Below are 16,079 nucleotides of genomic sequence, written 5' to 3' on the forward strand. Positions count from 1 at the left end.
GGCGTGTGATAATTGTATTGGAATTAGAACCAAATAACTACTAAAACGCGTAAGATGAAAGCAAATTTGTCACTTTTCATACATGGTATATAGTAATCTCTATGCTAATTGGCCAATAATTTTAGTAAGTTGTTAACGTGTGGAGCTAAACATTCTACTTTCGTTTATTTTTGAGATGTAAAGCATTTAAAGATATGTAAAATAAAGATGTACCGCTTTCACGACTCAACAAGTAATCATCACCCACACTCACAAGTTACACCGTTGGTAACAAACTATGAAACTACTCTCTTATAAATACCAGATGTGTGTTTAGTTTCTCTATATCTCAAAACACAAAATATCATTACACATACAAAGAAAGAAAAAAAACAAAAATGGAAAAATCAAATTTCGAGTCACTTCCTGAAGATCTACAAATACAGATTTTGTCATGGTTGCCTCTGAAATCCTTGGTGACATGCATCTGCGTCTCGAAGAAATATGCATCTTTAATCCGCACGAAAGCATTCAGAGATCTTTACTTGAACCGGTCGATGACAAGGCCTCGAGTGTTGTTCGTCGCCCATGATGTAAGAATCCCGTCAAACAAAGCCGAAGCCTTGTTTCACTCTGTTTATCAAGAGGAGGAACCATTTTTGTCGTCTGGTCAACAACTGATACGTACCAACAAAGGAGAAGTACCACTTGTTGAAGTTTCTCAACCCATCCGAGGTTTGATCTGTCTTCGAGGTGGTACTAATGTTGTCATTTGCAACCCGGGTGCGAAAAAGTTTCGGCATTTACCTAAGATCCAAAGGCCTAACGGAGCATCCATAAGATGTTTTTTCGGATACGATGAATCTACGGATGTATTCAAGGTGTTATGCATTACACAGTTCGGAGATGGTAGGCGAACTAAGGAGTTTCATGTATACACGATGACGGAGGAATCAGTGGAAGACTCTTCTTGGAGACGGATCACATGTAACCATGATCATTCACCAGTTACTCAAGGACTATTCAAAGGAGGTTTCTTGTACTATGGAGCTCAGCCCAATAGTGGAAAATATCAGGTAATGAGCTTCAACGTGAGTTCTGAAGATTTCACTGTCATTGAAGTACCTGACAGAGGCGAAACCTCTACAGTTGATGACCATCGTTGGAAATTGGTGAATTACAAAGGGGAAATTGCCTTAGTAGATGACTCTGAGTTTAGAAGTGGAATTGTTGATATATGGGACAACGATGACATTGGAAGTTTTGTATTGTGGGTTAGGAACGAGATAACAGGAAACTGGAGGAGAGAGATCGTTAAGATTCCTCAATGGCTAGAAACTGTTGGACACCACAAGTTTTTTTTCAATGGTACCATTGGAACAAAAGAACTTGTTTTCGCACCATACTGTTGGTTAGGGGGACACATCTTTGTGGTGTATTACGATAAAGACAAAACAAACCTCAGAAGATTTGAGATTGAAGGAATGGTTGATGGATACTATTATGTTCGAACCTTCTTGGATCATGTTGATAGTACTTGGCTTATCTGAAGAATAAGACTTGGTTGTTCACTCTCTCAAGTCTCATTGGGATTGTTGTTTGTCTTCATTTCTAATTTTCATTCTATTGCGGTTACTCTTTATTTATGCTAAATAATAATGATGTCTAGCTCTCATGTACTAGTGGTCTTATTGGGATTGTTAATTTTTATTTCTATTGTCGTTAACCTTTATTTTATGCTAAATAATAATGTTATCTCTCGACTATATCTTATTGTGATTGTTCGTTTTTTCTTACTGCCATTAATCTTTATTTTTTTGCCATATAATTACAAAATTGAAGCTTCCTAATAAGTGCAAAGAGAAAGGGAAAAGTTCTTTTGTATAATAGTGTAATATTCTTTTCAACTACAGAAAGTGACATTTTGATTCGTAGAACAAAACGTTCCTAAAAGAAAAAACACAAGATTTCTAGCTATAATTCTATCTTGTAAACGCAAAGAGAGTAGTAGCAGCCACCGGCCTCTTCCTCTCAAATAACGATTTTTTTCAGACCGAACCATCAACCATCTAAAGTCGCACTATCAGGACCATGACTCACGACCTCAGCCTCAATAACAAACCGGGCGGTCACAAGAGGTTCTCTTAGACAAGGCTTTGGAGTTTGGAGAACCTAAAATGGTTGGTGGTATAACATAAAACAAAGTGTAGCCAAAGATTTGGATTTGCAATTGTTACATTGCTTTTTGTTGCGATCAATCTTTATCTTCTGCTTTTTGTCCATTGTTCGTTTACTGTTTGCCTGAGCTTAGTAACTCTTTGTGAATTTTTTTTTTTTTTTTTTTTTTTGACAACTCTCTGTGAAATTCTTTTACCAATAATAATAGAATCCTTTTTTTATATATAACAAATATTCTCTATATAATATTATACTTAAGAATAAATAACATTACATCATTTTTTTTTCAATTTTAAATCCTAACATATAAACCAAACAATCCTCAACGAGTAACCCATTAAATAAAAAATAAAGAAATTTAAAAGAATAGTCAATTAACTTTTTTATGCATAAATTTTTTTTTTTTAAAAATTGTGTACAAAGAATTAAAGTGAATAGTGAAAATTTTTAAGAACTTATATATATATATATATATATATATATATATATATATATTTTAACAACCTTAAGAAGTTAAATTTATATCAGAATTTATTTTGTGCATTGACGACTAGATTAGTACAATGAAAGAAAACCTTGCAAGTCACTCTTGGTGTGGCTTACACCAAATCTCTCTGTTAGTCTAGCAATCATCCTTCTCAATAGACAAAACAGAATTAAAGTGGAAACCTTTAGGAAATGTTAACTTGTTATCAATATCCTGGCGTGTGATTATTGTATTGGAATTAGAACCAAATTACTACTAAAACGTGTAAGATGAAAGCAAATTTGTCACTTTTCATGCATGGTATCTAGTAAACTCTATGCTAATTGGCCAATAATTTTAGTAAGTTTTTAACGTGTGGAGCTAAACATTCTACTTTCGTTTCTTTGAGATGTAAAGCATTTCATGATATGTAAAATAAAGATGTACGCGTTTTTACGACTCAACGAGTAATCATCACCCACACTCACAAGTTACAACGTTGGTAACAAACTATGAGACTACTCTGTTATAAATACCACATATGTGTGTTTAGTCTCTCTATATCTCAAAACACAAAATATCATTACAAATACAAAGAAAGAAAAAACAAGAATGGAGAAATCAAATTTGAGTCACTTACTGAAGATCATCAAATGAGCATTCTCTCACGATTGCCTCTGAAATCCTTGGTGAGGTTCATTCTCGTCTCGAAGAAGTGGGCATCCATGATCCACTCTAAAACATTCAATGTTGATTACCTGGGCCGATCGATGACAAGGCCTCGAGTGATGTTCATGGTCCAACGATCTACATCACAGCCACCCGAACCTACATCACAACAACAACAACAACAACAACGCCTACTAAAGGAAGCTCTATTAAACTATCTCTCTCTCTCTCTCCCTCTCTAGTCTCTTCTACTCTCTACTAAATATGTTTTGCATTTTAGGACAAGTTACATTATTGACTAGTTTTTCTCTGTTTTAAGTTGAGACAATGGTGTGTGTGAGAGAGAGAGAGTGAGACTCGTTATGGCTTTTGTGTTTGCTATGGAATCAATTCAAGTGATTTCTGATCATGCATGTCTTTCTTTCCCTTAATTAAGCTGGATTTAATCGAATAACCTGATTATTGAATGGTGATGAATCAATTGTTGATGATAGGTCACTCAAGAGTCCCCAAATTGAATAGAAACCATCATTTTCATAAAAGGATTCTAGTCTGATTTCCTTCTCGAAATTTATTCATCATAAACAAGTCAAAAGTTTCCTATTAATCCTTATATGTTTAAACATTTAAACTACTTCTATTCTATTTAAAAATTTTAAATTTTTAAAAAACTATATTTTCATAAATAAGAGACCCAAATTTAGATCATACCATTAGAAGAGATAATTTTAATTAAGATATCAAGGATTTTTATTTTTAAAAAAGTATACAATTAATTCATAAAAATTCAAATAGTGTATAAGATCCCCAAAATATGAACCCCCCATTGACCTTGCTCTTAGTCACCTGAATTTTGGATTTAACTTATTAGACGGCTCGGTTCCTTCAAAGTTTAGTAACTGGAAAGAGTTGACCACTTTGGTTCTCTCCAGAAACTGTTTTTCAGGGTTCGTTCCGCCGGATCGCCACCCTTAGTGTTAGTAATAACATTGCTTGACCAAAATCAGACTTTTTCAAAATATCCAGTGACATTATATTAATAATAACATCTTTACTATCAACTCATTTTTATATGTTTTATTTCAGTATAAAAATAGATATACTGCAATGTTAGTGAGATATTCATAAAATAAAAAGTGTCGGTTGATTAGATCCAAATTCATATACGACATGTGAATTTACAATTCTATATAAAAAAAAAGAAACGTGGAATCAAAATTCTCTTATTCTATATATTTTTCTCGGAAGCTTACCTTAGTCATGATTTGAAAGTCAATTTGTTCAGTTCTAAGCAAACGGTTTAGCTGTTCTTATCAAATAGTATCGAAAAAGATTGTTATACACCAATACACGTATAATATCAAATTTAAAATTTAGGTAGTGGACTGTGTTGTTAACGTTTGCAATCAAATATTTTAATGGTTGGTACTTGGTAATGCGTTCTTGGTACTGAATTTAATAATGGACCCAAAACCTACCCTTTTTTTTTTTTTTTTTTTTTTTGGCAAAACCCAAAACCTACCCAACTCCCCACAAATTGACTCTATTCACCAACCAAATAGTCCAATTATTTAATGAAATGCTTTTTTTTTACTTCGTTATTGATGTGTTAACAGTTTCTTACTCTTTTTGGATAAACTCGTAAAACGACATCGTTGTAGAATATTGAAAAGATTCACGTTTCACACTAGGAATCAAAAGAAACAGAGATGACTTCTTTATATAAAAACACGTGTGTCTCTGAAAACGGAAAGAAAGAAGACTGAATGAGAAACAGCGTGCAAAGAAGAAAACGCGTTGAAGGAAGGAGGTTAAGGTTTCTCTCTCGGTCTCCCTCTATCTCACACTCGTTTGTTGTTGGTTCATAAACGACCAAAAACAAAATCTTGTCTCGTCATAAAAAACGGCAAGAATCATCAGTTAAATTATACCTACCCATGACCCATCAATCAAGTCTTGTCCTTTTCCCCCTTCTCTCTCTCTCTCTCATGCAAAAGCTTTGAGCTTCAAATACCAATCTTGATTTGATACAAGAGCCCAGTGGCATGTTTCTTGACTTTTGATAATCTCATCAGAAATGAAGAATCTTGTTGGGGTTTTCAAAATTCTTCTACTTTTCTGTTTCTTTCTCTCGATCCGTTTAGTTTCTTGTTTAAACTCAGATGGGTTAACTCTACTCTCGCTTCTGAAGCATTTAGACAAAGTACCACCGGAAGTAACTTCGACATGGAAGGTGAACGCATCTGAAGCCACTCCATGTAACTGGTTTGGTATCACATGTGACGATTCTGAGAATGTCGCGTCTCTCAACTTCACTAATTCTAGGGTTTCAGGTCAGTTGGGTCCTGAAATCGGTGAGCTCAAAAGCTTGCAGACTTTGGATCTGAGTAGTAACAATTTCTCTGGGACTATACCTTCCACTTTAGGAAACTGTACCAATCTCGTTTCTTTAGATTTGTCTGAAAACAGTTTCTCCGGTGAGATCCCAGATACTCTCGGTAGCTTGAAGAGCTTGGAGGAATTTTATCTTTACTCAAACTTTCTCACTGGTGAGTTGCCTCAATCCTTGTTTCGAATTCCCAAGTTGCAGATTCTAAATCTGGAGTATAACAATCTAACAGGTCCGATTCCTCAAAGTATTGGTGAAGCTAAGGAGATTGTGGATCTGCGTATGTTTGAGAATCAGTTATCTGGTAACATCCCTGACTCGATTGGGAACTGCAGTAGTCTAGAGATTCTGTATCTGCACAGGAACAAGTTAGTTGGTTCGTTACCTGAAAGTCTTAACCTTTTGGTGAATCTCACTGATCTGTTTGTTGGTAACAACAGCCTAGGAGGGCAGTTACGTTTAGGCTCACCAAACTGCAAGAATCTGTTGACTTTAGATTTGTCCTACAATAAATTCGAAGGTGGTGTCCCTTCTGAATTGGGCAATTGCAGTAACCTTGATGCTCTAGTCATTGTGGATGGTAACTTGTCTGGTACAATCCCTCCTTCATTGGGTTTGTTGAAGAAGCTTACAGATATAAACCTTTCAGAGAATCGTCTCTCTGGGAGTATCCCCACGGAGCTTGGGAACTGTAGTAGCTTGAACTTGTTGAAGCTGAACAATAACCAGCTTGGAGGGGAGATACCTAGTACATTAGGGAAGCTGAAGAAGTTAGAAAGTTTAGAGCTTTTCGAAAACCAGTTCACGGGTGAGATTCCTATGGAGATATGGAAGAGTCAGAGTCTTGCACAGTTGCTGGTTTATCAAAACAACCTCACAGGGGAACTACCTGTGGAAATGGCACAGATGAAGCGTTTAAAGATTGCTACGCTCTTCAACAACAGCTTTTATGGACCAATACCGCATGGTTTAGGTGTGAACAGCAGCTTAGAAGAGATTGACTTTATTGATAACAAACTCACAGGAGAGATACCACCGAATCTATGCCATGGAAAGAAGTTGAGTATTCTCAATTTGGGTACTAATCTGCTTCACGGTTCAATACCAACTTCTATTGGTAACTGTAAGACCATCACGAGATTCATCCTTAGAGAAAACAACCTTTCAGGTCATCTTCCTGAGTTTTCTCAGGAACATAGCCTTCAATTTCTTGATTTCAATAGCAACAACTTTGAAGGACCAATCCCGGGGAGCCTCGGAAGCTGTAGGAATCTCTCGAGCATCAACCTGTCTCGAAACAAACTCACAGGAAAGATACCTCCACAACTTGGGAATCTACAAAGCCTTGGCTATTTGAATCTTTCACGTAATCTTCTTGGAGGTCCTTTACCAGCTCAGCTGTCTAAGTGTGTGAATTTTGAGCGTTTTGATGTTGGCTACAACTCATTAAACGGTTCGATTCCTTCAGAGTTTAGTAACTGGAAAGGCTTGGCGACTTTGGTTCTCAACGATAACCGGTTTTCAGGAGGTATTCCACAGTTCTTTCCTGAGCTGAGAAAGCTGTCAACTCTGCAGATTGCTCGAAATGCTTTTGGTGGTGAGATTCCTTCGTCTCTTGGGTCGATAGAGGTTCTGACTTATGATTTGGACCTTAGCGGAAACGGATTGACAGGTGATATTCCTTCCAAGTTGGGGGATCTTGACAGACTAACAAGACTCAACATATCCAACAACAAGTTGACAGGCTCTTTGTCTGTTCTTGAGAATCTTGAATCATTGCTGCGTGTTGATGTTTCTAACAATCAGTTCAATGGTTCAGTACCGGTACACTTGAAGAAAGAGTTGATCTCTGACCTGTCGATGTTTTCAGGAAATCCTAAACTCTGCATTCCACATTCCTTTTCTGGTAGCAACAATAGCCACAGCGGGTTGAATTACTGCAAGGGTAAAAGTGGCCTCAGCACCTGGAAGATTGCACTTATAGCGGTCTTATCCTCTTTACTTGTCTTGGTTTTGGTTATTGCCCTTGTTTTCATTTGCCTACGCCGACGCAAAGGAAGACCAGAGAAAGAGAAAGATGCTTATGTCTTCACACAGGAGGAAGGCCCATCTTTGTTGCTTAACAAAGTTCTTGCAGCAACTGACAATCTTAATGAAAAGTACATCATTGGAAGAGGAGCTCACGGAGTTGTATACAGAGCTTCTTTGGGCTCAGGAAAGGTCTACGCTGTGAAGAGACTCGTCTTTGCATCTCACATCCGCGCCAACCAGAGTATGATGAGAGAGATCGATACCATTGGTCAAGTGAGGCACAGGAATCTGATTAAGTTAGAAGGGTTTTGGCTGAGGAAAGATGACGGTTTGATGTTGTATAGGTACATGCCCAAAGGAAGCCTATACGATGTTCTCCACGGCGTTGGTCCAAAAGATAATGGCCTAGATTGGTCTGCACGGTTCAACGTAGCGCTTGGTGTCGCTCACGGACTGTCCTATCTACACTATGACTGTCATCCCCCGATTGTTCACCGTGACATCAAACCAGAGAACATACTCATGGACTCAGACTTGGAGCCTCACATTGGGGACTTCGGTTTGGCTCGCCTTCTTGATGACTCAACGGTTTCAACTGCCACTGTTACAGGCACCACCGGGTACATCGCACCAGGTAATGCATACATAGTAGAATGGTTTAGTGTTTATATTAGCAAGCTTTTTGTATGGATACTCTGTTTCTTCTTAAGCTGGATCATTGGCTAAATCCACCAATGAAACTGTGCAGAAAACGCATACAAAACCGTGAGGGGAAGAGAATCAGATGTTTACAGTTACGGAGTTGTGTTGCTCGAGATGGTAACAAGGAAGAAAGCGGTGGACAAATCATTCCCGGACAGTACAGATATAGTAAGCTGGGTCAGATCAGTGTTGAGCAGCAGCAAGGACAACAATGTGGAAGACATGGTGACAACAATCGTCGATCCTACTCTTGTGGACGAGCTTCTGGATTCGAATCTTAGGGAACAGGTGATTCAAGTGATGGAACTGGCACTGAGCTGTACTGATAAAGATCCGGGAATGAGACCAACGATGAGAGATGCGGTGAAACTGTTGGAAGATGTCAAGTATCTTGAAAGAAGTTGCTCCTCTCAAAGAAGTTTCTCTGCTGGAACCGTGGGATTGTTAGCTAACTCGTAATGTATAACTCGGCCAATAATGTAAAATATGGGCCTAATTAAGGCCCAATTATGACGGCCCTTTAGTTGTAACCGTGTTTGTGAAATAAATATATCGTTTATCAAAATTTCTTTTTTCTTTTAAATTATTTAAAAAAAAATATTCGTTTGGCCGGAGATGAAGATAGGGGCGGTACGGGAGAGTTGGCTTATACGGACTCCGGTACTTACTCCGGCGGTTGACGGCTCGATTCGCCGGAATGGAAAGTCGCAGCTTGCGTTTCCTCTATCAAACAGTGAGCTTAAGCTCTTCTTCTCTTTCATTTAATGATTTTTTTTTTTTTCTGGGGAAGCTTTTATCCTGTATACACTTGTAGTTAACTTGGTCGATATTAAATTGAGGTGACTGTTGTTTAGTAGTGATGTTAGAAGATGAAAGTTCAGTTATATCTTGTGATTTTATGTTGCTGAGTCTTGTTGGGTTTCTAAAGAGAGAGATGTGTGTGTTATATTTTGGGTTTTACAGGGTTGTATCGTGGTGTGGTACTGGCTGTTTATGGAGGGAGAGGATATGAATCTCCATGGGATGAAAAACCATATGAAACTCTTCCTACTGGTAAAAGGGTTTATGTTGATGAATCTGATGTTGTAACGTTTCTTGATCCTCCCAAGGAGTTGATTCCATTGGATCCTGCTTCATATAACCCGGCTGCTTATCTATGGTTAGTCTGCTTTCGGTTGATTGGGTTCCAGCATTTAAATTCAGTCTTAAGCAGCTGGCTTGCATGTTTAGATTAGTGGAATTTTGTTAGCCACATGTTGCAGTCTCAGTTTTATTGTTCCTCCTAACTTGGCTGCGCGAGTTTGCTATATAGTAAATAGGATATTTTCTTGGAGGGTATTAATTTTTCCAAGAAGAGATATAATATAGTTTCGGGGTTGCTCTCAAAGCACTATACCACCACTAGTTCATGCAATTCCCTGTTAGATTTCATCTGGCGTATTATAAAATAAGAAGATGACTGTTTAATAGTGTTGATATTGTACAGGAAAAAGATTGAAGACATCCCTGAAGAGAGGCGCCACCATTTGCTGCAATTATTAGAGCCGAGGTCATTCTTACTGAACTCTTATCAGTATTTAGCTTTTTATGTCATGTGGTTTACTTATGTCTCTTGGAAAAGATTGGATTAATTTGCCAAAGAAGTTGACATGGAAAGAAATCTTAGTGCATGTTCTGGCATGTACAATTTTCTTCATGAGAGTGTATGTGTGCAGGCTTATATCAAGAGCATGGGAAATAGCAAGCACTCGTTACGACAATCCAAAGTTAGCCAAAATGACTGCTTCCAGGTTATTCTCTACTGGAGATGCGGAAACTTCACTCGAATACTTTAGCTGCCGAACAAGTCAGGGTAATCCATTTTAGGTTTGAGCCCCTACATATATAAATGAGTTTGTATGTTATCTGCGTGTGGTTATGTATCTTGATGTTGATGTTCTTAAACAACTTCTAAAGTATTCTTCTCTTAATGTTTAGGTCCACTAATCATATCTTGGATAAATTTCTTCAAGATGGTTAGTCATACTGATATCACTTCCATCCTTAATTCATACGACAGCATCTATCATGTGCTATATTTCTTGACATCGTTTATATATTACTTGGTAGGCTGTGTTTCGCTCCAGCAACGGACAGACCTATGGGCGTGTTTGTGGTAAGTCTTGATCCAATTAATGTTTCTCTCAAAATAAACAACACTTTTCTATTTGCAGTTGCTGCGAGTATAATTCCAACATTTAAGGCATATCTAAGTTAATGTGGAACTCTATCTGACAATGTAAGATCAAATGTGAGCTTATATCACTGGAATTGATTTAGTAAGTTGATTTTAAGATAAACAACTTTCAATATGGTTAGTTGTGGCTTTTTACTCAGCTGCCTGCAATAGATTTTGGAACATGTGTGACTTATTCCTTTTTCCACGAGCTATCGTTGCATTTAAGATATTTTATGGTTTGTATGCATCTTTATAAGTTTATAAAAATCTTTCTGCAGTTGGTGAATGAACATAAGTGAATGTCATGCTATTACTTCTGTTGTACTATTTACAAAAATAATCTCAAGAAATGTCATTCTGCAGGTGGACCAGTAGTTTCAACCCTTGCCAATGCTTTTAGTCCTTTATACTTTGAGGTTACAGAAGCTATGGAAGTTATGGCCACAGAGGAACCCTGTGATGCAGCATGCAAATTCGGCGACGGGCTTCTTGCTATCGAAGATTACCCACAAGGCTTTCCTCGACCATGTAAGACTCATTGCTTATACTGATTTGAGAATAGCATATATAAACGGTGTCTTCTAAACCCATAACTTCATCTGTTTTTCTCTTTGCAGCAAAGCATCCGTATCCATTCAACGACAGTGTCGTCATATACATACGGCATATAGGTCCGGGTGTATGCGTAGGACAGGCATGGCAAGAAGGTAAAGAACTGCAACAAGTGCCTCAAAGATTATGCTCCGACATTCTTATGGTCAAACAATACAGATGATGAATCAAGAGAGCCTCACTTGTTAGCTTAGATTCCAAGCTTTTCACCTTTAGCTTGTATTGGAAATGTTAAACGAATTGTTGTAGAATCGTGTCCGATTTGGCAAATACTACTATCTGTAACTTGTAAGATTCTGATATCCTTTTAAGCCAAAAAAAAAAAAAGACATCATCACATGAGTCTCACTTCTGAACTATATATTGAAATCTGGAAAAAAGATGGCCAGCTACACGAGGTATCGCGCAACACATGGCCACACATCCCAAGTTTGATAATGTACCCCTAGCTACATCAAGTATATGGTTGGCATGGCCACATGCACCAAGTACATGACGTTATGTGTCTCACACCATGGACATAAAATGTCGATTAACCGGGTCATTTCTCCCGGCAACGACCGGCGTTGACTCGTCGGAACCATAATCGGAGACAACTAGAACCCGACCCGAGCACCTGCAACCAAAATGGTAAACCCGACCCGGACCGAATATTGTAATGGACCCATTTTTAATGGGCTTTATCTCTAAAATTTTAATTAGATAAAAAAAAAATCCATCACATTTCCCATTTTTCCCCAAATCGACAAAGAATCGATTTTTAGGGTTCTTCATCGTGTGAGAAACTTCAATTCAGAGTGAAGATGGAATTAACATCGGAATCGTCTAGTAGCATGAGGAGCAGGTATGGAGTCGGGCAAGTTTGTGATTGTGGATTGCCGGCGAAGATGTTCATCTCGAAAACGGCGAAAAATCCAAATCGAAGGTTCCTCGGGTGTGAGCTGTACAAGGTATGTATCGCTTGAATTTTGATATATGTTGAGGTGAGTAGCTTTGTTGATTAAGTAGTTGTTTGATGTTTGTGTAGGAAGGTGGTAATGGTCACTGTAAGTACTTTAGTTGGGTAGATGAAGAAGAAGTGAAAGGCTGGCCGAGAAGAGCATTGATTGAAGCTCAAGCAGAAATTAATGAGAAGAATACGATAATCAGTCAACTATCAACGACAATCATGGAGCTTCGTGGTGATTTAGAGAGACATCAGTTGCAGAAGAAGAAGATTGATGATATGGAAGCAATTGTGTCTCGTCAACGCCTCGTTATCACGGGTTTGACAGGCTTACTTGTTTGTGCAATTGGAGTCATTGTACTTGGTTAAGTTAATTACTATGTATTTCATCCTACTTGGATTTGTCAAGTAGTTGTTCTTGATGTTGATTTGTAGGATTTGGTCCGTTTAAGGTATTGAACTTTTCGATCGGATGGTTTAAAAAACTTTTTGTTTGGATGGTACAAGGATGAAATACAACAACCAAAGTATGGTACAAGGATAAAACTAGTTTTCTTGTTTCAATAGAACAAAGTACCAAAACCAAAACCAAACTTCGCCGAATAAGGGTTTTAAACAAACACAGTAAAACCCAAATCAAAGTGTGTTAACATCCAAAAAGAACCCAAACACAACATCCAAAAAGAACTCGAGCACAACAACAACCAACATCATCTTTTATGGTGTTGTCGATGAAACATCTTGCACTTCAGCATCATCTTGATCTTGATGCTCCATGGCAACCAAAGCTCCTCCCATTTCCGGTTGAACTTCATGCTCCATTGCTGCCAATGCTGCTCCCATTTCCTCTTGATCTTGAGCTTCCAATTGAGGAGTCGCCATAAGCTTCCTTCTCTTTGCCCTGCTCTCCGGAGACTAAAACAGAAAAAAAAATTAACCATATGTAAAGCAAGAAAAATATATCAAATGTCGGATAACAATACCTCATGAGGACACTTTCTTGAATTATGTCCTTGTTCACCACATAGACCACAATGCACTATTCTTCCTTTTCGATCAACCTTCGTCTGAGACTTCTTTTTGCGTGGTGATTCATTAAGTCCCTTGATCCTGGTTTTTCCCTTAGGTCTCCCTGCAGGTCGTTTATAAGGAGGTGCAACAATTCTTGGTTTACCAGAATCTTCCCAGAACTTAACTCCATTAACAGGCCTCAAGCCTCTTCTATATGTTCCCTTCCATTTCTCACTCAAGTAATAATCTGATATATAGTCTTCCACTTCCAGATTGAGTTCTCTGATTGCACACACAGCATGACGACAAGGTATACCCGTCAAATCCCATTTTCTGCATGCACATTCACGCTTGTTAAAGCTCACGCTGTATCCAATCCCGAATTCAACAATCTCATATTCTCCACCGGTGCTAGAAATCATTGCACAATATTGCGCTTCTTCACAAGATTTTTCCAGCTCTTTCCTTGCCTTTTTTGTGAATTTTGCAGCTTCTTTTTCAGCAATAATAGACCTATTGGCAACCCTTTGCATTGCATCCCTTCTTACAAGTTCTAACATTTGGACAAATGGCTTCCTCCTTGCAATCTTCAAGGTTCTATTGTATGACTCAGTGTGATTATTGTGTGTATCAGCACAACAACAACCAACCCTGAAAAACGCCCTACACCATGAACTTGGATCCTTTCGTAGTAGAGTCTTACAAGCCTGGGGATCGAATTCCTTGAATATGCTCAAATTTTCTTTATAATCTGCCTTGTTGTAACTGCTTGCAATTCGCCAAAACAAAGGCTTCAACATGTCTGACTTGTGATCTCTCTTCAAGTTCCCATAGATGTGTCGTGCACAGGCACGATGCTCTGCCATTGGTAACTCTGTAGCAACACCGTGAATCAAACCTCTGTGCATGTCAGAAATTAAGGTGATGTTCTCACCTAACCCCAAGCTCAAATCTTCTTTTATTTTTCGAATAAACCATTCCCAATTGGGATTGTTCTCACAATCAACTACAGCCCATGCTATTGGGAAAATCTGGTTATTAGGGTCCCTTCCTACAGCAGTAAGCAGCTGCCCTTGCATAGCATTCTTCAAGTGTGTACCATCCAGACCAATGATTGGTCTACAATTCTGTTTCCAAGCACTCCTCAACGCCTCAAAGCAAATGTATATTTGCGAGAATGCCTCACTACCATCATCCCTTGTTGTCGTATTAATCTCAACTGTAGTGTGCAGATTGCTGGTCCGTAGTTGCAGCTCGTAGTCTCTTAACCTTGAAAATTGCTCATCACACTCAGCTTGCAGCTTATCAAATATCTTCCTCCTTGCAACTTTCGCCTGGTTTGGTGAGATAATTATGTTGTACCTTCTTTTCATCTCATCTTTTATCTCTGGACCACTCATCTCAGGATCTCTTCTAATATCTTCTAAGAAGAGATCAGCGATTATAGGTGTCTTTATCGTTTCACACCTTCCGGTAGGATGACAAAGATGTTCACTATTATAACGCTTCACCATCCACTTCCCAATCGGATTCTCTATAGCACAATATATGCTCCAAGTACAATCTTTTGCTTTACAAACAGCTTCAAGCTTCTCCTTCTCCCATCTAGCATACACCACATTGCGTCTCGTCTTCAATATATATCGGATGATGTTCTTCTTAAACTCACTCCCATTATTGAAGACCTGCCTCAAACTAAACACACCATCAGGTAAGCCTTTCTTAACCAATCTCTCTGTTTGTTCTTCTTCATCGCCAGATTCATCATCCGTTGCAGGATATACTTCATCATCATCCGGAATTTGTTCTTCATAGTTTTCATTGTTGAAAACTTGAATGTCCTCCTCTGCAATACCAACATCATTGTCAACAATCTCATCTTCATTATCTGACTCTTCAGCTTCGGATAAACCTGCATCCGATTTCCCATCATCACTATCATCTCCACTCAAATTATCTGGAAGAACTATCTCATCATCTACTCTGCTTTTCTCAGCAACATCCTTTTCTTTTTCTCCAGCAGCTTCAAGCGGTTCTTCTTCTGCCTTTTCAAAGAAGATGTCCACCTCTCCCATCCAACGTCCTTTTGAAACCAGTTTATTCATATTGCTATCAACATTCTCCCACAGAGGTTGCCTATCTTCAAGTTCTTCGAATGGTAGCTTGTACCACATTCTCCCAAGATTGTTGACTCTTTTTCCAAGCATTTTTAGCAATATTTCTTGAAAAATTGTCACTGAATCAACCTCAAATACTTCAATAACTCCATCGACGTACATCAACACTCCATTCTCGGTCTTGAATTGGCCAGAATAATGGCAATTCACCTTCACTGTAATTTTTCCACTACAAAAAAAGATATATAAGACAAAGACAAGTTGTTATAAACAACTAATGAACCCGACAATAACCTCGACAATAACCTATAAACAATGTCTAAACAATGTATAAACAAAGTATAAACAAAGTATAAACAAAGTATAAACAAACTAAGACTACACAACAAGACTAGACAATAACCTTAGCCAAAACCCGACAGTAACATATAAAGAGAATCGAATCTTGCCGACAACAACCCCACTTTCCCACTTGTTCAAAACGACAAAATAAAAGTTAAAAATCAACAGCAAACTACCAAATTTACCTCATTGTCACAACAATCAACAGGCAATGTCTTCTTTATTTCGATTTCCAGCAAAGATTTCACTGCATTTTCTCTGGTAAAAACCCTAATTGAAAAGGGGATCTCTACAGTTCTTCGATAAATTCTTCGATAAAAGGATAAAACTTTTTCACAAAATTTTTTCACTTTTCTTGTTTTGATCGATGAATAATTCTAACATGGGCTTTTGTTAATTAAAATTTTAGAGATAAAGCC

At 38.0% G+C, this 16,079-nt stretch overlaps 4 protein-coding genes across 10 annotated transcripts; 3 read left to right on the forward strand and 1 right to left on the reverse strand.

The window, feature by feature from the left end:
• The first annotated feature begins 76 nt into the window (after nucleotides 1–76).
• On the forward strand, nucleotides 77–1,745 carry LOC104712915 (putative F-box protein At1g70960). The gene has a single exon (XM_010429910.3). It carries the CDS (start codon nucleotides 378–380, stop codon nucleotides 1,527–1,529), a length of 1,152 nt encoding a protein of 383 aa, XP_010428212.2. The 5' UTR covers nucleotides 77–377; the 3' UTR covers nucleotides 1,530–1,745.
• Nucleotides 1,746–4,638: 2,893 nt separating this feature from the next.
• On the forward strand, nucleotides 4,639–8,979 carry LOC104712917 (leucine-rich repeat receptor-like protein kinase PEPR1). 2 transcript variants are annotated; one of them, XM_010429913.2, is made up of 3 exons: nucleotides 4,639–5,841; nucleotides 5,914–8,346; nucleotides 8,461–8,979. In XM_010429913.2, exons 1-3 carry the CDS (start codon nucleotides 5,370–5,372, stop codon nucleotides 8,871–8,873), a joined length of 3,318 nt encoding a protein of 1,105 aa, XP_010428215.2. In that variant the 5' UTR covers nucleotides 4,639–5,369; the 3' UTR covers nucleotides 8,874–8,979. The 2 variants fall into 2 exon arrangements, with proteins under 2 accessions (XP_010428215.2, XP_010428214.2); XM_010429912.3 differs by having other exon boundaries at nucleotides 4,773–8,346.
• A 33-nt stretch (nucleotides 8,980–9,012) lies between these two features.
• Nucleotides 9,013–11,578, forward strand: LOC104712916 (uncharacterized). Of its 6 annotated transcripts, none has more exons than XR_015567110.1 (8): nucleotides 9,013–9,147; nucleotides 9,378–9,573; nucleotides 9,901–9,963; nucleotides 10,130–10,280; nucleotides 10,392–10,429; nucleotides 10,524–10,569; nucleotides 10,911–11,160; nucleotides 11,250–11,578. XR_015567110.1 is itself a non-coding variant. In XM_010429911.3 (8 exons), the coding sequence occupies exons 1-8, from the start codon at nucleotides 9,030–9,032 to the stop codon at nucleotides 11,405–11,407; spliced, it is 861 nt and encodes a 286-aa protein (XP_010428213.1). In that variant the 5' UTR covers nucleotides 9,013–9,029; the 3' UTR covers nucleotides 11,408–11,578. The 6 variants fall into 6 exon arrangements, 1 of the variants encoding a protein (XP_010428213.1); XR_015567109.1 differs by having other exon boundaries at nucleotides 11,049–11,160; XR_015567108.1 differs by having other exon boundaries at nucleotides 11,056–11,160.
• A 1,142-nt stretch (nucleotides 11,579–12,720) lies between these two features.
• Nucleotides 12,721–15,541, reverse strand: LOC104709150 (uncharacterized). Its single transcript, XM_010425807.2, has 2 exons — nucleotides 13,174–15,541; nucleotides 12,721–13,105 (listed from the first exon to the last, which is right to left on the reverse strand). The coding sequence occupies exons 1-2, from the start codon at nucleotides 15,478–15,480 to the stop codon at nucleotides 12,908–12,910; spliced, it is 2,505 nt and encodes an 834-aa protein (XP_010424109.2). The 5' UTR covers nucleotides 15,481–15,541; the 3' UTR covers nucleotides 12,721–12,907.
• Between the last annotated feature and the right edge of the window lie 538 nt (nucleotides 15,542–16,079).

This window comes from Camelina sativa, chromosome 9 (assembly GCF_030686135.1).
Source record: "Camelina sativa cultivar CO46 ecotype springtype chromosome 9, ASM3068613v1".
NCBI classification, from domain to species: domain Eukaryota; kingdom Viridiplantae; phylum Streptophyta; class Magnoliopsida; order Brassicales; family Brassicaceae; genus Camelina; species Camelina sativa.

Excerpts from the sequence above, each read along its gene's own strand:
- LOC104712915 (XM_010429910.3), top strand. The coding sequence starts at position 378 with ATGGAAAAATCAAATTTCGAGTCACTTCCTGAAGATCTACAAATACAG.
- LOC104712917 (XM_010429912.3), top strand. The coding sequence starts at position 5,370 with ATGAAGAATCTTGTTGGGGTTTTCAAAATTCTTCTACTTTTCTGTTTC. Across the intron at positions 8,347-8,460 it reads CACCGGGTACATCGCACCAG|AAAACGCATACAAAACCGTG; the intron begins GTAATGCATACA and ends GAAACTGTGCAG.
- LOC104712916 (XM_010429911.3), top strand. The coding sequence starts at position 9,030 with ATGAAGATAGGGGCGGTACGGGAGAGTTGGCTTATACGGACTCCGGTA. Across the intron at positions 9,574-9,900 it reads AACCCGGCTGCTTATCTATG|GAAAAAGATTGAAGACATCC; the intron begins GTTAGTCTGCTT and ends GATATTGTACAG. Across the intron at positions 10,267-10,391 it reads TAGCTGCCGAACAAGTCAGG|GTCCACTAATCATATCTTGG; the intron begins GTAATCCATTTT and ends CTTAATGTTTAG.
- LOC104709150 (XM_010425807.2), bottom strand. The coding sequence starts at position 15,480 with ATGTACGTCGATGGAGTTATTGAAGTATTTGAGGTTGATTCAGTGACA. Across the intron at positions 13,106-13,173 it reads CAAGAAAGTGTCCTCATGAG|TCTCCGGAGAGCAGGGCAAA; the intron begins GTATTGTTATCC and ends TTTCTGTTTTAG.